General features: G+C 44.7%; 1 protein-coding gene across 8 annotated transcripts in view; it reads right to left on the bottom strand.

Moving 5' to 3' along the window:
• LOC112261018 (VPS10 domain-containing receptor SorCS2) overlaps positions 1-19,920 on the bottom strand; it is a 330,639-nt gene extending 310,719 nt beyond the window's left edge. For 5 of the 8 annotated variants that reach the window (XM_042328500.1, XM_042328499.1, XM_042328498.1 and 2 more), the window contains exon 1: positions 19,453-19,919. In XM_042328500.1, the coding sequence (XP_042184434.1) occupies positions 19,453-19,830 (378 nt within the window). In that variant the 5' untranslated portion in view covers positions 19,831-19,919. Of the gene's footprint in view, positions 1-19,452 lie in introns of all 8 variants that reach the window. The other 3 variants (XM_042328502.1, XM_042328501.1, XM_042328497.1) reach the window with 2 other exon arrangements.
• Between the last annotated feature and the right edge of the window lie 1,137 nt (positions 19,921-21,057).

A 21,057-nucleotide genomic window follows, 5' to 3' on the forward strand; every position in this document is an offset into this window, starting at 1 on the left:
GAGAGCATCCTGTCGGACTGTATCACTGCCTGGTACGGCACCCAGCAGAGGGAATCACCGGGGGCACACTACCTGCCGTCCAGGACACGTCACAGGAAGGCCAAAAAGATCATCAAGGACAACAACCCCCCGAGCCATGGCCTGTTCCCCCCGATGCCATCCAGAAGGCGAGATCAGTACAGGCCCATCAAAGCTAGGACCGAGAGACTGAAAAACAGCTTCTATCTCAAGGCCATCAGACTGTTAAACAGCCATCGCTAACACAGTGAGGCTGCTGCCTACATACAGAATCGAATCATTGGCCACTTTAATAAATTAATCACTAGTCACCTTAAATAATGCCACTTTAATAATGTTAACATATCTTACATTACTCATCTCATACTGTATTTAATACCATCTATTGCATCTTGCCTACACCGCTCGGTCATTGCTCATCCATATATTTACATGTACATATTCTTATTCCATCCCTTTAGATTTGTGTGTATAAGGTAGTTGTGGAATTGTTAGATTACTTGTTACATATTACTGCACTGTCGATACTAGAAGCACAAGCATTTCGCTACACTCCCATTAACATTTGCTAACCATGTGTATGTGACCAATACAATTTGATTTGATTTGATCATCAAGTTTGCTGACGACACAGCGGTGGTAGGCCTGATCACCCTGGGCGATTAGTCAGCCTTCAGGGAGGAGTTCAGAGACTTAGCAGTGTGGTGCCAGGACAACAACCTCTCCCTCAGCGTCGGTAAGACCAAGGAGCTGATCATGGACTATATGAGAAATAGGGAAGAGCACGCACCTAAGGGGCTGCTGTGGAGCGATTCGAGAGCTTCAAGTTCCTTGGCGTCCACATCACGAAGGACTTAATATGATCCACACCCACCTGCACAGTCGTGAAGAGGGCACGGCAGCGTCTCTTCCCCCTCAGGAGGCTGAAAAGATTTGGCATGGGACCTCAGATCCTGAAAACGTTCTACAGCTGCACCATCGAGAGCATCTTGACTGGCTGCATCACTGCTTGGTTTGGCAAATGCACCACCCTTGACAGCAAGGCGCTGCAGAGGGTGGTGCGGACGGCCCAGTACATCAAGCCAAGCTCCCTGCCATCCAGGACCTCTTTATCAGGCGGTGTCAGAGGAAGCCACAAAAAATTGCCAAAGACTCCAGCCACCCAAGCCATAGACTGTCCACTCTGTAACCGTCCAGCAAACGGTACCGGAGCATCGTCTCTCGGACCAACAGGCTCCGAGACAGCTTCTACCCCCAAGTTAGAAGTCTGCTAAATAGCCCGAATGCTAAATAGTAAATGAATGGTACTCAGACTACCAGCACTGACTATCTTGCACTGACCATACACACATTCACTAGGCCGAGGGTAAGTAACCCTGGTCCCTCGATTCTAATTGACCTGGTAAACCAGGTGTGTTGAATTTAGGCAATCACTGAACTGATCAATTAGCTTAGTTGGTCAGGTGTGGTGCCTAGTTGGACCAAAATCCTGCAGGACCTGTAGCACTCCAGGAACAGGGTTGCCTACCCCTGCACTGGACTATATATACAAACCACATACGCACTCACTCCCACACACATTCACATACCCTACACATACGCACACACACATAACACACAACGCGCAGACCGACACAACACACACACACACATTACACGCACACGCGCGCTCGCACACACACACACACACATTCTACACTCATCATTCGCTGCTGTTGCTTTGTTCTTCACTTCACTCTTCTCCTGATCCATCCTGATGACGCATCTACCTCCAACACCTCATACTTCTGCACATCGACCTGGTACTGCTACTCCCTGTGTACAGCTCCATTCTTGTGTATTTTATTTGAATTGTGTTACTCTTTGATTTAATCTTTAAGCTCTGCATTGTTGCAAAGGGCTCGTAAGCAAGCATTTCAGGGTCAAGTCCACACACCAGTTATATTTGGCGCATGTGGCCAACATTTTTTTACATTTGATTTAAGGTTAAGGTTAAGGGTTCGGTTTAGGGTTAGTGAAAGTAGGATTTTGAATGGGAATCAATTATTTGGTCCCTACACACGGATAGTAAAAACAAATGTGTGTGTGTGTGTGTGTGTGTGTGTGTGTGTGTGTGTGTGTGTTCGTGCTTGCGTTCATATCTGTGTGGGGGAAAAGAACAGACAGAGGAGGTTGTGGGAGCTGCCACAACCATTTGCCCAATTGGGAAAGAGCTTCAGAGAATTCCTCCATTCAGGAACTAAAGAAAGAAAGTCTTTGTGTTTTCCTCTCTCAGGCCGATTGACTGAGCTCCTCAAAATGTTCACACACACACACGCACATTTAGATATTGTTTTTCGAAAATGTAGTCATTTAGCAGGCACTCTTATCCAGAGCAACTTACAGTAGTGAGTGCATGCATTTTTTTATATTTTTTTTCTCGAACATACACACACCAACACAAGGAGACGTGGGAGTGGATCACTGTGAATGGGGAGTCAGATATCCAGCCCCTTGGGCTAGTGTGACAGAAGGCCGTCAACCAGCTGAGGGTGAAAGCACCTTAGTTCACCTTTCTGTAGACAATGCAACCACCAAGGCAAATGAAGACATTTGCCATAACCGCAGGCAACAGCGATTACGAAGTGTTGCCATTTTAATTACCCTCTTCGGAATAGATAGAAACGAAAAAACTCATACAAGCATCAGAGCTACATACATATGGCCAAATCCTAACTTGAGTTTACTAACTTGTGCATTGGGAGATCTTTGCGAAAATAATTAGTTGCCAGTCTGCACTTCTCATAGATCATAGGGACTGTTCCAAATGGCACCCTATTCGCTAGCCTTATGGGCCCCGGTCAAAAGTAGTGCAATACAGAATAGGGTGCCATATAGAAACAGCCACCGTATCAGGAAGTGATCACATTTCATAGGTAATGTTATTTCATTCAGCCAAGGGGGATCATGAGAAGACTGAGAAGAAAGGCATGGACACTCAGTCCTCTGTGCCAGGATTCAGGAACAGTGGGCAACAATGTAATGTGGGGTGAGAAACTGGCCAAACAATAGCTGTTGGTTCAATGATACTGTACACTCCTCTGATGGCCTCTTTCACTCTTATCTCTGTGACAAACAACAAGGAAGCCCTCTCTCTTGCTCCATTCCTCTGCTCCCTCATATCTCCTATCTGGTCTGGGGGGTACAAAACCCACCTTTTGAGCTTGTTTCTAAACATCCCACACCTATGTCTGTTGACCAGCATTCTCATATACCCAGGCTCCACTGATATAACCTCATGAAGAATATGTAATTACAGGACAGGGCCTAAGCCTGGCAGATGAATAGGGTGCTGTGCCACAATGCTCCCAGGAAGAAGCCTATATTCTGCAGAGGAAGCCATTATCAGATTTAGCCACCCCCCCCCCCTTATTTTCTTGTGTGTGTGGGCATCGGTGCAATCTTTTCTCTACCCCGAGCATTTGGCTCTCAGACGTGCCAGGTTACATTTTATTGTCTGGGTAGGTATAGGGGCTCTGGGCGGACACAATGGAAGTCAGGATGGGAGGAGGGATAGAGGGAGGAAAGGGGGAGAGAAGGTAAGATCTGTGGTGCGATGGGAGAGAATGTAAAAAGGGGAACCCAGTATTGGATCCAGTTCAGAGGGCGTGTGGTTAGTTACACTTGAGAGGCCCATCAAATATGGTGTCATCCGGCTGTTTCCTCATAATGTCTCAAGTCGTTGGATTATGATTTGAGTATATTTTTCAGTCGTTGGGTTTGGTCGGGATCGGAGTTCACTTTCTTCCAAGGACTCCTCGTGCTTTGTCTCAGTCGGAGGGGGATTGTAAAACTTTTGACTACGTCAAAAGGACTTTTTGCAATCTTACGCATGGTCAGACTTAACACACGCAACAGCGGGCCTACACCATTCTGACCAGACCTAGGTTCAAGAGTGTGTGCTTGAGTTAGCTTGAGTTTGCCCTTTTGTGACTAGTCCAATTGGTTCCACTGTGCCAGGTGAGCTCAATCACACACAGCTAAAGGTTTTGAACCCGGGTTTGATTCAGATACCTGATATAGGAAAACTTACAGAGGGGTCACATGGAATAAATTCTAGTCAACAGACAAGATTCCAGCCTAGTGAGGAGGTTCATTGCCCTTCGGTATATAAAGTGACAGGAAGGTTCTAATATCCACAGTTTTATCATATTACACAGATCTGCTACAAAGGAAACGGATCCGGTTATTCATGTGTAGCGCATGAATGTCATGTGGAAAGGCGTGGCTGATGACAGCTGATGCTCCTTATTACAATCGCTGAAGTTAAGTGGTATTACAGGGCTATCAGAACTGCCCTGTTGAGTGGCTTACAGTCTGGCAAACTGTGAATGCCTCTCCATTGTTACGAGAGAAGTTTTAAAGGTCACTCGGGTGGACGGAGAATAGAGCTAACTCCTGAAGGCTCCGTTTTGACTTGAGGGACAGAAGCTGTAAAGTGCTGTGAAGCGCTGGAAAGAGACAAAGAGTGAGAGAGTGAGAGTGAGAGAGAGAGAAAGAGAGAGAGAAATATGGTTGTAAATAACAAACCCACTCAGTTATGAACAAAGCTGAGCTGGTGCTGAGGGGGAGATCCATTGAGTTTGACTCACAGGTGTTATTCCACAGTGACTGTGTGTGTGTGTCTGTGTGTGTGTGTAGTGGAGGATATGGCAGCAGGCGAGAGAGAGAGAGAGAGACTCATACTCCGTAGCATTGCTTGACATGGGAGACAAGCCCAGAGGCATTAGCTCGCCTTGCAGTACACTCATTACTGCTTCCCTAAAATAAATCAGAGAATTATATCATTTTTCAGCAGCAGCACAGGTGCTACAAAGGAAGTGGTTTGAAGTGCTCAGTGGAGACGCCAATGCCGCCATAGGAGCAAACTCAAGAGGTACTTAGCATAAAGATAAATATATGATAGGCATTAGCCAAGCAGACACTACCCAGATAGAACATAATGTTCTGAAAACAATATGTTTCTTAGAGCTGGGTGAGAGCGTGGTTGTCCGATGGTTATTTTGCATATAACCTTCCCACAACTTTCACAACATATCATTGTGTGACTCCAAGTTTACTTCAACATGATTTTCATCTTATCAATACTTGCGCATAAAAGCATTTCCACCACAATTTATCGCACAAAACATTTTACAGACACAAAAATATTTTGTTTTTGTCAACATTTGGAAAGTTTTACCGACAAAGTTGCTGTTTCTATCAGGCCTGTAATTATTATTTTTTAAATCCAATGTACTTTAGTCACATAAAAATGTTGGATGCAAACCTGGTTACATTTTTTTTTAAAGATAATGGTAATATTTCATTCACTACAGAAATGTGTAGGCAGCTTAACTTGTAATGTCCTGTAGCTCAACTTACCCCATACTCAGGGTAAATTGTGCCAAGAGACCACTTTTTTTGGACAAGTTATGTTTTCAAAATTATAATGCTTAAATGAATTCTGATTATTTCCAGGGATACACAATATCTTGAAATATATGTAGATATCTTTGTTAGATAGAATGCTGTATTTTCCATAATGGAGTGATGCTGAATGTAAAAAATGTCTCCATTTACCCCCACTCTCCTCTACTTCAGCATAACGTTTCCTACAGGTTTCCTCATGGTTTATTTTCAAGTCATGTTCTCAAATTGTTCCTGAGAATGTGAAGAAACAACATTCTTCTGTGGGAATTTTAGAACTTCACTATAATGTTTACTACAGATTTTCCTCGTGCTTCTATTTAAAGTCATGTTCTCAAATTGTTCCAAGAAGTTTAAGAAACATTGTTCTTCGGTGGGAATTTCCGTACTTCAGCGTAACATTTCCTACAGGTTTCCTCATGGTTCCATTTAAAGGAATTTCCATGGGTTCTATCTGTACTTGGGAGTTCAAAAAGGGTGACCCCAAAATAAGCTAGCACTGTTATTAAAAGTCTTATTGGAACATTCAGTGAACGTTTTAAGGACGTTATTCAAAAACCTTAAAATAACATATAGTTTTCATTCTCTGTGCGTTAGCCTGTTCCTGCAGTCAAATAACCAAATCGCCTTCTAGTGGCCTCATGGGTGGAATGTTTTTCATAATTATTAAACAAGGTTTTTTTTAAATGCACAAAATCTGGTGTTTCTATGTCAAACGGTTGAGTTATATTTCAGTCTTCTGTGATGTATATAAAGTGTAATATTGGGATGAAAACTCAAAATGTAATACATTTCAACTCTGTATCTGACATGGTACAAGTAGATTTTTTTTAAGACTACCAGGAAACACTCTGTGTGACCCTGATTTAGCCCACTGCAGCAAAAAGTTCATAAAACCTCAGAGGAAAACTTTCAAGGAACCAGAGTAAAACGTTCTCAAAATCTCCCTGCAACCTAAAAATAAAAGCTCCCAAAACAGGCAAAATGTTCACTTCTGTTCTCAGAATGTTTAAAAACATTGTTTTACCGGTCAGGAAACGTATGTCTTCATGCCCACAATGAACATGAAACCAAAAACATACATTCCCACAACTTCCAAGGAACCAAATGGGCTAGCTGGGTATGGGATTGAATTACTGTGGGATCACAAGTGGTCTGTGAAAGGTCTATGAGTGGACAGAGAGCACGAGCATGTCTGAACAAGAGTCCCAAACGACTATATTAATCATAAGTCTAGCATAAATAGCACACACACACTCACTCGTGTGCACTTACACACACATGTGCGCACACACGCGACGCCAACACAATGACAGGTATACACAAACAGACACACACAGACAAACACAGCTGCTGCCTCCCGTCTCGTGTGTATGTATGTACAATGTGTGTGTGTGTGTGTTTGTGTGCGTGCATTTCATCCTGGGGTGTGTGTGACGGCAGCTGCTGGCCGGTGTTAGCGCCATACCGTCACGGCTGTGTTTATGTTCCCCGCCGTGGATTAGCACAACTCCGTGAATACTGAGACCACATCCCAGCCAATCACATATTCATAGGAAAATTCAATTTCTTCCACCACCGCGCTGGGATGATTTGGCCAGACACAGGGGTCTATCTCATCCAGTAAATTGTGTCTCGATTGGAAAAGCCGACAGAGGAACTATTTCACACAATGGGCCGAGAGTGCGGAAGAATATAGTCGGGGAGCTGGAGAAAAATAGTTAATATGAGATTTTCTAATAGTAAAGTATGGCTTCCCTAACCAATTTCACTTGTTATATACTTGCCCATTGTAAGAGGAAGCTCATTTTGACTGTCCATTCTCATAGATGCTGACAACAGTACAGTGTAGCGCAGCAATCGCCTTGCAATATCCCCCTTTTCCTCTCCTCCTCCCCAGGCATTTGAAATAGATATATTTTCCAGGAGAGGTTACCCCTCCCCCCCCCACCACACACACATCTGTAATTGGAAGCCACAGCCCCTCCCTCCACCCCATCTTCGGATAAGACCGTCTGCCAGACAGATAAGTGATCGTCATGACAATAATGGATAAAGCAACGTGAGACACCTTGTGCAGATGCTGGAACACTAATTGGAGCCAATCAACATCTCACACTGACGGAAGATAATCAGATAATATAATAAAGAACCACATAGTGCTTAGTTAATTTTTCTCCCCCCATTTCCCACCAAGTGGTGCTGCCATATAAATGGTGTTTAAGGTTGTTGTTTTTTTTATGGAGGAATTTCTTCTAACAAGGCAGGGTCAGGGGTCCCCGGGAACAGAGCCTTGTGGGAGTTCAGACGAGGGTCTTCCTGCTCCCCGAAGGCGAAGCTCTGCCCCAGGTATGCTACAGTTCGGGTTTTGATGACGGGGCGTAAAATGAGACAAGACCGATGGGATACCCATGGCTTCCCAGAGAGGGAAAAAAGAGAAACAGAGAGAGAGGGGATGGGGGGGTAAGATGTCGAAAGATTCCCAGAGAGAGAGAGAAGAAAAAAAAAGATTGAAGGAAGGGAGGGAGATACTAGATACAAGACTGTAGAGATATCCTGAGATTCCAGAGGGGGGAGAGAAACAGAGGGGAGAAACAGGCAGATATAATCCCTCTGTATGTGTGAAGATATGTGTGGAGATATCTCTCCCCATTCATATATAGCTAAAGGCCTTTCCGTAAACGGATCCTCTCCACTATCTCTGTCTGCATCATCAGGAATCAGCTATGATTAGTTACAATTGATAAAACTGCACCCACTGCATCTGTGGTACCAATTCTGTGGTGATAGTGCAGCCAAATGTTTGATTAAGATGCCGTCTAATAGAATGTCCGACCAAGACAAACATGCCATAGTTAAGTGAATAGAGAAACATGAAGAGACTCTGCGTTCAATCACCATGATGAGTGACATAACGAACTCAGTCCATGCTTTAACTGGTATGTGTGATTTCCCTCTCCCATTCAGTGCGTGCCAAAGTTGGCCCAAATGTGCCCGAGAGTGGACTTTCTCCATTCTCTCCACACTCACACATCCCGTGCCCCCCTAAAGATGCAGTGGGCATCCTCTCTCCTCCACCCGCCATTCAAACGGATGTTACTTCCCTTCCCCTTGTTTCTTCCCCTTCCCCGCTTTGTAGCAACTACTCTGTAAGGAGTGTTAATGAGAGTGAGGTCGTAGGAACTCGGATGGCCATTGTGACGGGTTTGGAGGAGACACAAGAAGCCCCCCCCGCCCCAGTGTGGCCAAAACAGAACACAAGGCAGTCGGGTAGAGGGAGAACAGCTGGCTGCAGAATGTGGGGGCTTCTGGGGATTCTCCTAGGCAACCGTGTTGGCGGCCATGTTGATGACCGGGTCCAGTAAGGGGATTTATTTGGGGCCTGTGACAGGGGGGAGGGGGGAGAGGCAATACACAGGCAATACACCTACACATTACACACAAACTCGTATTCACACACGCTCACTCAAAGTACTATAAAACCCTACTGTCGCACTCCCACACTCAAACATATAAACCGTTGCTATCAAACCGTCGTATAAAAGTACACACTACACTCGAATTTATACAACGGCAATCTTCACATACAGACCAGAGCAGCGGAGTGTGTGTGTGTGTGCACGTGTGTGCGCGTATGTGTGTGCCTGTGTATGTGTGTGCGTGGCAGATGGGGGATGAGGTTTATAAGGAAAAGGGGGAATGCTTTTACAGGCCTGTAACACACCAGATGGAATGTCCTCTTTCCATGGGCCACTGGAATGGGAAAAACACACACTGACACGCGCACATACTTACACACACACACGCTCTCTCTCTCTCTCTCTCTCTCTCTCTCTCTCTCTGTCTTTTTATAGAACTGTCACAGAGGGCCAAGGTGTTACGTTCCATGACTGGATGGATACCGTTTGGATAATCTAGTGTCAGCGTGTATTTACCACAGTGCTTGTACTCCCATCCATGTATGACAGAGGCCTTAGACTTAAGATGAGCAAAGAAAGAGTAACCACGGTTCCACCATGTTCCCAGATCAGGCAAATGAAATGGACATCATTCAAAAGCAGCTTTTTGCTTCCTTGACTGAAACCACCGTCGAAAGTCTTTGTTGGTTACATCTGTCGGCTTGGTGATGTCGTGCGGGAAGAGAAATGATCATGAAGAAAGGGAGAGTACACAAAGGAAAACCAGTTGGACCTGCTTGAATACAGACAAATAGAAAAACGAGCAAACACTCCTCAAGGCCTGCCTCTCCTAGCGTGGTTTACCTCCGTCCCAGCACACTGACAATCAATTGGGTTTTCCCATCGCAGCCAACGCGCGCCGGACAACGCATTTGCATACAAACAGCCTGCCCAAATACACACCGGGGAAGGTAGGGAGAGATGGACAGGGAGAGGAGGGTGTGTTTGAATCGCCACAAGAATAGTAAACAAACAAAAATTGGACAAACGGGATATTTTATTAGTTCCCACGAGGTCAAATGCTATTTCTAGGAGGGGTTAGGGTTAAGGTTAGAATTACATTAAGGGTTAGGGTTAGGAACTAGGGTTAGTTTTAGGGTTAGGAGCTAGGGTAATGTTTAGGGTTAGGGTTAAGGTTAGAATTACATTAAGGGTTAGGGTTAGGAACTAGGGTTAGTTTTAGGGTTAGGAGCTAGGGTAATGTTTATGGTTAGGGTTAAGGTTAGAATTACATTAAGGGTTAGGGTTAGGAACTAGGGTTAGTTTTAGGGTTAGGAGCTAGGGTAATGTTTAGGATTAGGGTTAAGGTTAGGTTTCTGGGTTAAGGTTAGGTTTTTGGGTTAGGGTAAGTGTAAGAGTACAGGTTAGGGTTAGGTTTAGGGTTAGGGTTAAGGTTAGGTTAGGTTTCTGGGTTAAGGTTAGGTTTTTGGGTTATGGTTAGGGTAAGTGTAAGAGTACAGGTTAGGGTTAGGTTTAGGGTTAGGGGTTAGGGAAAATAGGACTTAATGGGACTGAATTGTGTCCCCACAAGTTTAGCTTTACAAGACTGTGTGTTTGTGTGTGTGTGTCTGTGTGCGAATGCGTGCTAGCCTAGATAGTACATTCCTGCGAGTGTGTACATTTGTGTATTCCTGTGTGTGTTTTTGCTTGTCTCTCCCCTGATGCTGACAGCTTTGGATTGAACGTGGAGAATCTCATTAACTGTGTGATGCACTGCCTCTCTGTTTACCCCCGCATTATTCCGAGGAGAGACCCACTTCTCTCCCTCACCTCCTCTCCCGTCCCGCGCTCCCTTGGAAAAACAAAGTTTCAATTGCAATAGCCAGCTGTCCAGAGGAGTTTCAGGGATCAAATCACTCTCTACTCACCCCTGGGCCGTCGCGAACAGGACACCTGGGAAATGGATGGACCATAGGATCATAAACAACCTGGACAGGATGGAGGGGTATTTTAGAGATAACAAGCTGCTGACTGTCATGTAGTGATATTGGAGAGTCTAAAAGAGGTGCTATATGTAGATATGGGTTATTTCGTGACTGCTAGGCTAGACAGAGCAGCGCAAATAGGGATCGCTGAAAATCATAAATGATGCATATTGGAATCTATAGGTGCTGCTGATGTAAAGGTCACGGTATTATTTTACATTTCAATGTATGCACTGCAAAACCCTATAATGGAAACCTATCATGGAACACCTTATGGTAGGCTATATAATATTTCACAGTGACAGTCTGGTTATAACTAAAAGCATGGCATGGATTTCCTTGGATGCTGTGCAGAACATCTGGATTTAGCTACAGCCGATGTTTTGACAAGCCAGCGTTCAAAACAATAATTCAATTTGTTGCCGCTCTCCATTTTTCTTGCCGTCTCCCATGTCTTCATCTAATCACGTAGGCAACAGTTAGCGGGAAGGGGGAGAGAAATGAACGTAATAACTAACACTATGGACGCCCACCAAAGAATGTGGCGGCATTGTCGTGTTTGTGAGATCGTAGCGTCGGCCGTTTTCTTTTTCATGTAAAAACAGGGATCTATTTTTTGACAAGCGTGTTTGTCACACCGCCCAAGTAACATGAAGTTGAGATTTCAAAAAAAAAATTTTTTTTTTAAAGAGCCCACTGAGTCTCTTTCTCATTTTCTTTTCATTCTTCTCTCTCCAGCCTCCCCTTCCTCCGGTACATGGGTGCGCTAATTGCTATCAATGTGAGTCACAAATGGTTCACCTTTTCCCGGGAAAATTATTGCTGGCAAACGGCCGTCGGTCAACTCATGCATATTTTCCATCTGGGTGTGTGAGTGCTGGTTTGGCAAGGTAGCTGGGCACGTACGTCACCGTAGGAGAACTTGGGAGGCAGAACCGCGTTTTAACCACTTTTTTTTGTCGTTTTTCCCGAGTTAGGGTCTGGGCTCCTGGTCCTGGTTTCGACTGCTGCCAATAGAACCCATTAGGCCCAAGGGCAGGGCACAGAATATTTGGATAACTCAGACTGTTCCACCAATTGAGACTGACAAGTCCAATGAAAAAGGAAGGAGATGATAGGCCTAACAGTAGAAATGGTTTCTGTATAATACTGAAACAAACCAATAACAGGCGAGTAGATAGGCCTTATGTCAAATGGAGACTTCAATACTGACAAACGATCTGGTGAAGTGCAGGAGTGAGAAAGAGTGAGACAAACTGTGCAGTAACACCTGGTGAGACAGACAGGTAGAGTATAGAGTGCCTGGCCAGAATCCAATCTCCAATCTGTGGTGTTAGTGATGAGCAGATGAGAGGGAGGGAACCCCGCTGAGCCACTAAGGGATCTACCTCACTGTGCCGCTACATATCCCTTCCCCTCATATTAGATTTCTCACTACTGTACTAAAGCAGCAGTAGGGCATCCACACACATCCACATGCATGCACGTACGGACCGACAAATACACACGCACGTGGCACGCACGCACGCACACACACACACTCCAAATCCGAAGGCCTTTTCCATTGGTGAAAGAGTGTAGTTCTTGTGGCTGTATTATTAGCTGGAGTCAGAAGGAAACATGCAGGTCTAGAAAGGGGCAAGAGGCACGAGCGCACTCTGAGCGCTTCTCATGAACATCTCACATCCACTGGAAGACTCTTACAGAATTCCAGCCCTGTTGCCAAGGCAACCCCGGGAACTTTCGCTTTCCGGTTTCCAAGAGAGGCAACACAAACAACAACTTGATGAGTAGGAAGTAAAACAAGTCCCCATTTCCAGGAAGAAACTAACCACGTCTAGGACGCGAGCACTCGCTGTAAAGAACGTCAATCAAAGAAGGCAGGAAGTATGGAGGAGGAGGAGGAAAGCATAAGTGTCCATAGGGCCAAGGCTTGCCAAGTGGTTGTTTTTCCCCGTTGCCGGGACACACACACATCCCTAGAATAGTTTATTTAAGTCTGAATAGTTTTCAGCTCCCCAAGACGGGGATGTGTTCATTTGTGAGACTGCCAAATAGAGAGAGAAAAAGGAAAGAAAAAGGGAGAGAGAGCGAGAGAGCGAGAGAGAGAAAGAGGGGTACTGCCCCGAGCTAGAACGATAGGGCAGAGCCCAGGATGGAAGGGAATAACAGGAAGGAGACAGAGAGAGCGAGAGAAAGAAAGAAATCACGAAAGATTGGAATTTATCCACCTCGTCAGTAGCAACAGAACCTGGATAACAACCACATCACCCCAGGACTCTCCCTTATCTTATCAGCCCGCTGCTGCTGCCAGCCCGATCAGAACAATCTGTAAGGAGAACACATCTAAAAACACGACCTAATTAGCTCTCTTCTCTAATCCTGCCTAGCCTAGTCTAGCCTAGCCTAGCCTAGCCTGCCTGGGTGGTTCCCCATGGGGTTGACCTGGAAGCCTCACCCTGCTAAAGTAAAGTAGCCTTGGGTGTTATGTATAGATGGTCTGTGCCAAATAGTGTACCAACTCAAATAGTGTACCAAGCAAAATAGTGTACCAAGCCAAATTGTGAACCAACCCACAGTAATGAGACAATAACTTTGCATCAGACATTGTAAGGTGCATCATTCAGATCAAGCGATAGGTGATAGCATCAATTTAACAGTAAGTAAGTAAGGGGTGGCAGGGTAGCCTAGTGGTTAGAGCGTTGGACTAGTAACCGAGCTGACAAGGTACAAATCTGTCGTTCTGCCCCTGAACGGGCAGTTAATCCACTGTTCCTAGGCCGTCATTGAAAGTAAGAATTTGTTCTTAACTGACTTGCCTAGTTAAATAAAGGTATAAAAAAATAATAATAAGTAGTTACTAGTTAATACATGCATTAAGTCTAAATCTATGTTCTAATTATAAAACATTGCAGCCATTGCCTTATGCTGCCCTGTCATTGTGAGAAAATCAGTGACAGAAACATTGGGAGGGAGGCACTCTAAGCCACGGGCCAGCAGACATCTTTGGAGGCAGAACCAGTCATTCTGATTTCCCTGGCAAAGACCTTGTCTCCATGTCTCCTGGGGGACCCATGATTAATGTCAACTGTACACGCACACACACACACACACACACACACACACACACACACACACACACACACTAGATCAGCCCTAAAACTTCCAGACCTAGCATTCACTTAGCCTGGTTGGAGAAAAGTGCGCAGAGGATGGATCGAGAGAGATGACAAAAACGATTTGGAGGACTCACTTCACATGTACAAACAATTTCCAACCCGAAGACTAGTGGAACCAAATGAACTGTCTGTTTAGTATGTGAAGCGTGAACAAATGTCTTTTGCATTAAGTCAGCACCTCAGCTTACGACCAGATCCAGGAAGTGGTGGTAGGAGGGAGAAAAAATATGTTATGTATGCAAATTGCAATCAAGCACCTTCTCATAAAACGTGCTTTTCAATTCTCAATCTAAATGCACAAAACATCATGTTTATATTACATGTTTGCTGCAGGGGATAAACCCCTGACATGATTGGCTGAAATGATCCCTGCAATCTCCCGCCAGCATCTGGCAGCTCGGCAGGATAGCATTGGCGTGGTAACAAGGGGGGTTAGGGGTGAGGACAGGGGTGAAGAGGTAAGGAGGTGATAAGAAGAAGAGGAAGATTATGTTTGATGGTGATGATGATGATGGCGATAAAAAGTATCAAGATGATGAAGAAAGACCACAAGGAGGCACACCAGAGGAGGCTCATGAGAGGAGAAATAGGATGATGGGCTCATTGGAATTGCTGGAATGGAACAGAGTCAAACATGTGGTTTCAGTATGTTTGATGTGTTTGATACCGTTCCATTAATTCAATTGCAGCCATTACAATGAGCCCGTCCTCCTTTTTCTCCTCCCATGAGCCTCCTCTGGTGTGCCTCCTTGTGGTCTTTCTTCATCATCTTGAAACTTTTCATCATCACCATCACTATTACCTTCCACACACACACACTCTTTTAACACAACAGTGCAAGGGTGTGCAGTCATTGGAAAAAAACAAGAAGCACACAGGGGTGTGTGTGTTTACCTGGGTCAAAAACTCACTCTTCAGGGAGGACCAAAATATCGGAGAGTGTGTGCTTATGATTGATCTCTCTCTCTCTCTCTCATTCCCTTTCTAAAACTCTCACTTTGCAATCATCCATCATCCAATCTCTCTCTCGCTCTTTCTCGCTCTCCCTCTCTCTCTCTCTACCCCTTTCACTCCCCCTCATGTCTATCTCCTTCACAGAGTAGAGGCCCTGGATACTACAGAACACTTGCTAAATGCTGAGCTCAACGCCATCGAAAGATGAGTACAGAAATAGAGAGAAGCCGACTTCTCAGAGCCCTGGAGCTAGTCAACAAAGCCCAGAAGAAAGGGGAGAAAGAGAGAGAGAGAGAGTGAGAGAGTGCATAGGGAAGCACAAAGAAGGCTCTTTCAACAGTGGAAGCAAACTCTCTGTTCGGAATGCTGGTATCAAGTTATGGGGCTTGGTGCCCGACCGTTCCTAGAATGTCTTCCGGAACTGACAACAAGGGGTTCTGGAATTAATTACCGTTCTTGGGGACATGTAAGGGAGTGTTCCTCCGGCTCCGGTCGGACTGTGTGCGGTCCAAACACGACCATGCCCTCATTACACCACATGTCGACCCGGACTCCCTGCTGAACAGAGTCTTGTTGGTTCAACCGAGCGTTTGAACCCGGTCTCCTTAACTTAATGACAAGGAAAATGTGTGTGCATGCGTGTGCGTGTGTGCATGCGTGTGTTTGTGGGTGCGTGCGTGTGCGTGTGTGTGTGTGTGTGTGGGGGGGTGCGCGCGTGCGTTTGTGTGTGTGCGTGCGTGCGTGCACGTCCGTGTGTGTGTGTCTTGAGCATCATTATGAAGAAAGGTTCATGTCTACATTACCATTATGGCAATGTGCATGACCCTTCAGTACACTGGCAATGTTTGTCTAGTTGTGTAATAAATATGTAATAATAGGGGGTAAAGGGCAATGTGCCATTGTGTACACACAATTAAAAGGTCAAATTCTAATTGTGCAGTCCCATAGAGTCTGACCTCCAGATACACACCAGGCATGATGCATCTTGGGATACATTTATTGACAATGACAACCGTCTGTATCCTTTGTCTGGCCACAGCCACCTCTGAAGGCCCTATAGACTGTATTAAACCAGACTGGCTGGCTGGGCTATACATTATGTACATAGCTAATTCCACACCCTGAAAGAGACTTATACTCACCACTCAGAGCGGTGTTAAAGAACTTGAGAGGCAAGGAAAGATTGTAACGGCAGATTTCCTCCTCTTCGTCTGAAGAGGAGGTGTAGCAGGGATCGGACCAAAACGCAGTGTGGTAAGTGTCCATATCGTTTATTATAAAACATAAACTGAACACTAAGAATTACAAAACAATAAATGTGAACATGAATGAAAACCAAACCGAAACAGTCCCGTGTGGTGACAGACACGAAAACAAACACCCACCAACCAACAGTGAAACCCAGGCTACCTAAATATGGTTCTCAATCAGGGACAACGATAAACAGCTGCCTCTGATTGAGAACCATATCAGGCCAAACACAGAAATAGAAAAAACATAGAAACACAAACATAGACTGCCCACCCCAACTCACGCCCTGACCATACTAAATAAAGACAAAACAAACAAAATAAAGGTCAGAACGTGACAAAGATGTACCGAATCCTATGGGTGTGGGCGTGTGTGTGTGCTAAGATGGGCAAAAATGACAAAATACAATTACAAAATGCAGATACAAAATCAGATGTATCAAAATGTATCAAAAATAAACAACAAAATACTTGTATTTTGTCATGTATTTCATTAAAATACATGTGTTTTGTGTATTAAAATACAAAATGTAATTAGTAGCCGGCCCTAACAGCAACAACATTCTCAGTGACGGTTACACATTTTTCTTTACTTGCTATGACTGTGATAGGTTGTTGTTTAACTACCTTAGTTGAGCAAGTCACTCTGGGTGAGCATGTCTGCTAAATGACCAAAATGTTTATGTATATGTAAAAATGAACACAACAAAATGAACTGCACAGCACACTGTGTATTGTTTTGGGGTGGAGCTCATTAGAATAATACTCAGCATGCTTTGTATTTGTTCATTTTTACATTTACATTTATATTTAGTTCATTTAGTAGACACTTTTATCACACCATAGTGCTATCAGAATTCTGCTGGGTGAAAGGGGGGGGACACAAAATGTGAACCGCTTAATTTTGTTTTATATAGAAAAGTATTTTGTATTTGGAAAATACTCATTATAGTATTTGGACAACACAAAATACATTGGAGGGTAGTTCAGCCCAGTGTAATTCAAATGACAAAATACAAAGAAGTAATTCAAATAAGAATCTCAAATACTTCCCATCCATTGTGCGTGTGTGCGTGTGTGCGTGTGTGCGTGCGTGTGTGCGTTTGTGCGTGTGTGCGTGCGTGTGTGTGAATAAAATGCACATGTGCCAGCAGCATCTCTAGCAACCAATTCGTAGAAGACAGCGCTCTCTCAACCTCCCCTCTAACCCTCCCCTCTCCCTTTCTTCCCTGCCTCACTGTCTTGCTCTACATTTCCATCTTGTTCAACCTCCCGAATCCGCCCTTTTCCATTTCTCTCTGTTCAAATGATGTTCCACCATCAGTGAAAGCCGCCCACCACTCTCTTTCTCTCTAAACAGGACATCCTCCTCCCACCACCTCCCTATCAAACACAGGCATCATCGATCTCCAACAGCGACAGCGTATGCACAGAGAGAGAGAGAGAGAGAGAGAGAGAGAGAGAGAGAGAGAGAGAGAGAGAGAGAGAGAGAGAGAGAGAGAGAGAGAGAGTGATTTTCTCCTCTGAGTGGCACTTGATCAATCAAGGCTTCTCAGAGAAATAACAGCCCTCCTCTTGTCATTGTCATAAGTGAGTGAGCCGGGCACAGCACGTGCGATTGTAATAACAGCACAGAGAAGACACATAGAAGAGGGCATAAGTGCTTTCATCAAGCCAAATAATAATCACTTTAAAGACATAGAGACAGGTAGAGTGGGTTTTTAAATGGGTTACTATACTAACAAAGAACACCCACCTTGGACTCTTCTATCTTATATTGGCTCGGAGCAAAAAAACATCTTCTGTCCATGTTTGCTCCATCATTTCCCCCTTAAGAAAGCATAGATTCAGAAGTGGCTGTATTCTTCAGGGATTCCAAATCATGATGCCCCCAATAGCCCTTTACACACACAAATTCGGAGTTTCCCTCGAATCCATCCATCCAAATTTCTCAAATAGAGGGAGGTAGGGGGGTTGAAATTCATTTTTTATACCTATCAATCTGTGCTGGGGGCGTAAATGTCAGACCTGGTGATATTGAATGGCAGCATTTGTCTTATTTTATTAGCCTGCGTTATATAAGGGGAGACCTCCTTACAGTCGACCTTTCAAAGTAGGACATTGCCAAGTTCATTTAGGATAACTCAAACATGTCCTCCTAGGCCGTCAGTGTACGTTTGACTGACTGACAGATTCAAACTTGGCTCAGTATTGAATCAGTGCATATTGACGTAGAGAAGTTCTTCAGGAATACAAATCCCTCTTTTTTAAGACAAAATTGTGTGTTCTTAACCTACACACTCAGGTTTTTTTTTTATAGATATCAATCAAATTCAATGCCAAGTCAAAATGTGATTTCAATCTTATAGACCCTAGCATGTTGCTGTTTGCGGCTTTAAAATAACTGCTACCGAGTAGACGTCTATTTCAAGGCATGTTCGAGAGCCGTCTTGATTGTGTTTGCAGGAGTGGGCAATTTCTGTCTTGACAATAGCATGGTATTGAAGAGATGTCTCCGGTAGACACTGCCAGGTCCCGGACAGCTGACAATAGGCTACCCAGTCACAAAGCCCACTCTTATGTTGTTTACATTGGCCTGCTCTGACTTGACCTCGGCCTTGCGAGGCTCAAAATATACAGTTACAGATGTCAATTCATCACATGTCAATGAATCTAGGTTATAAACCTCTTCATTGCTGGGACAAATGCCGTGAATACACTGAAACATTCGAGGTTGACAGGCTACTAATACATATTATTTACACACTTTCGTATCATATATGACAATGTCAGGCAACAACACTGATCTAGTGGCACCGAGTGGGACAGAAAAACCAGCCTCCAGTGTGCGCGCCGTTCAAACAGGCTGTCATGATAATGTGCAGCCAAACAAAAGACAGGCGCATTTCTCCGCACATAATCATGCCCTCTCTATCACCAGTCGGAGCAGGACACACAATAGGAAAATAAGCTGTTGTAAACATATACCATATGCCTATCCTTTTAGAGGCGCACTCGAATAATATTTTTTTTCTACATTGATTCAATGCCATGCGCAATGTTATGACGGAAAATAATTTACGCATGTATAGCTACTGCATTGAGAATAACTTGTGTCCGTTGGAATGGGGTGCCTTGGTGACTGGTGGGTTGTGTAGGCTATAAGCAGGGAACCCGACATATCGCGACTGAGTGGAACCGGGACGGGACCGGTACTTACGCTGCTGTTCTCTCCAGTCCAGTGCACCATCGCCTGGTTGTGAGTAGCATCCCCTTTGAGCACGAACGAGCTGCTGAGCAGGGACACTTTCTCTTGGGATAGTGCTCTCCTGAAGCGCGGGGATCCCACGTCGCCCGCGTCCCCATCATTTTCACCCAAGCCCGGTCCGAACACTCCGTCAACCCCGTCTATGCCTACAGCGCCGCGGCTGTCAAGCAGACGATCCCCGTCGCTCCGGTGTAAAACGCCGCTGTCACATAGCACGGGTCTCATCAATGACATCCAGGCGATAACCACGGCCAAGCACAGGTGCGCTGAAACGATTCCTTTCGGACGCAGAGATACCATGCTTCGCGCCATTAGGCCTATAGCGCTCATACCGCGGATACTGACAGAGACTGCGATGTGAGTGGAAGATAGATAGCTATACTGTCAGCGGAGAGAGAGGGATGGAAGGAGGGAAGCTGGGAGAGAGGGAGTGGAATTGGAGCGAGGGCAGACACTGGTAACAACGTGGTCGTCAATGTGTGCCAACTAGAGGACGCGCGCCGTGCACATAGCATGGGCGCCATCTGGTGACGCATCTCGTACTGCAAAAACATTGCTCTTTCTACGAGACTAAATTATTTGACTTGATCACTTCCCACGAGATTATATAGGCCTACTGTCCTCGAAGATGGTGGATAAAAGACGATAGTTCACTCAGGCCGTTTACCATTAAAAAAAGATTGAAGTTCCGTTCTGCTTAATGGGTGGCTATCCCATTGGTGTGATAGCAGTTGGGTCTGGTCCTCTTTCCCAACTGCGATGTAACTTAAACATTACGATGATCATAGCAGATGCATCGTTATTTACGAGCCAATCTATTCCGTGTTTTCCAAACAAGCATGTAGAATGAAACTGTAAATGTGCTTCTACACCTGCATTGCTTGCTGTTTGGGGTTTTAGGCTGGGTTTCTGTACAGCACTTTGAGATATCAGCTGATGTACGAAGGGCTATATAAATAAATTTGATTTGATTTGATTTAAATGCCACAGCCAAGAGCGTCGTTGGGGCCGTGTTCGGTTTTTCACGCGATCATGTTGGGCTAGCTGTCCAATTCCCAGGTGCTGAAATCGATGCCACTTGCGTCATAAGCAAAATCGACTAATAGCCCATATTTAATGTTAAACGTAAACTAGGCCTATACATTTCGCAGAATAGTTTTTATGAACGAAAATACATAACACCATAATTCATTCATTTCAAGATTTGAACCCCCAGCGTCTTCTTACTTCCACAGTGCTTTAACACAAAGCACCAACATATATCAGTCTCAGTTTCCTTTTATACAGTAACTGACCCTACTCTACTGCACACACATTGTTCTTTTTAAATCCGAGTATCCCGGGGAAGGATACCCCCTTCACTGTGAGTCTGCAACGGGCTCCGTGGTAATATGCACATCATATAGTCTACAACAACAGACTGCGCTGCCTGCGCCAGTTATGTTGGAGAGCAACAATCCATTGAATAGCAGCCATGCTTTATTATTGTTGTTTTGCTATCCTCTGACAATGGATTGGTGTTTATAGTGTTCCAGGGGTTTCCAAGTTGTCCGTCTG

Source organism: Oncorhynchus tshawytscha, linkage group LG10 (genome assembly GCF_018296145.1).
Source record: "Oncorhynchus tshawytscha isolate Ot180627B linkage group LG10, Otsh_v2.0, whole genome shotgun sequence".
In the NCBI taxonomy this organism is placed as follows: domain Eukaryota; kingdom Metazoa; phylum Chordata; class Actinopteri; order Salmoniformes; family Salmonidae; genus Oncorhynchus; species Oncorhynchus tshawytscha.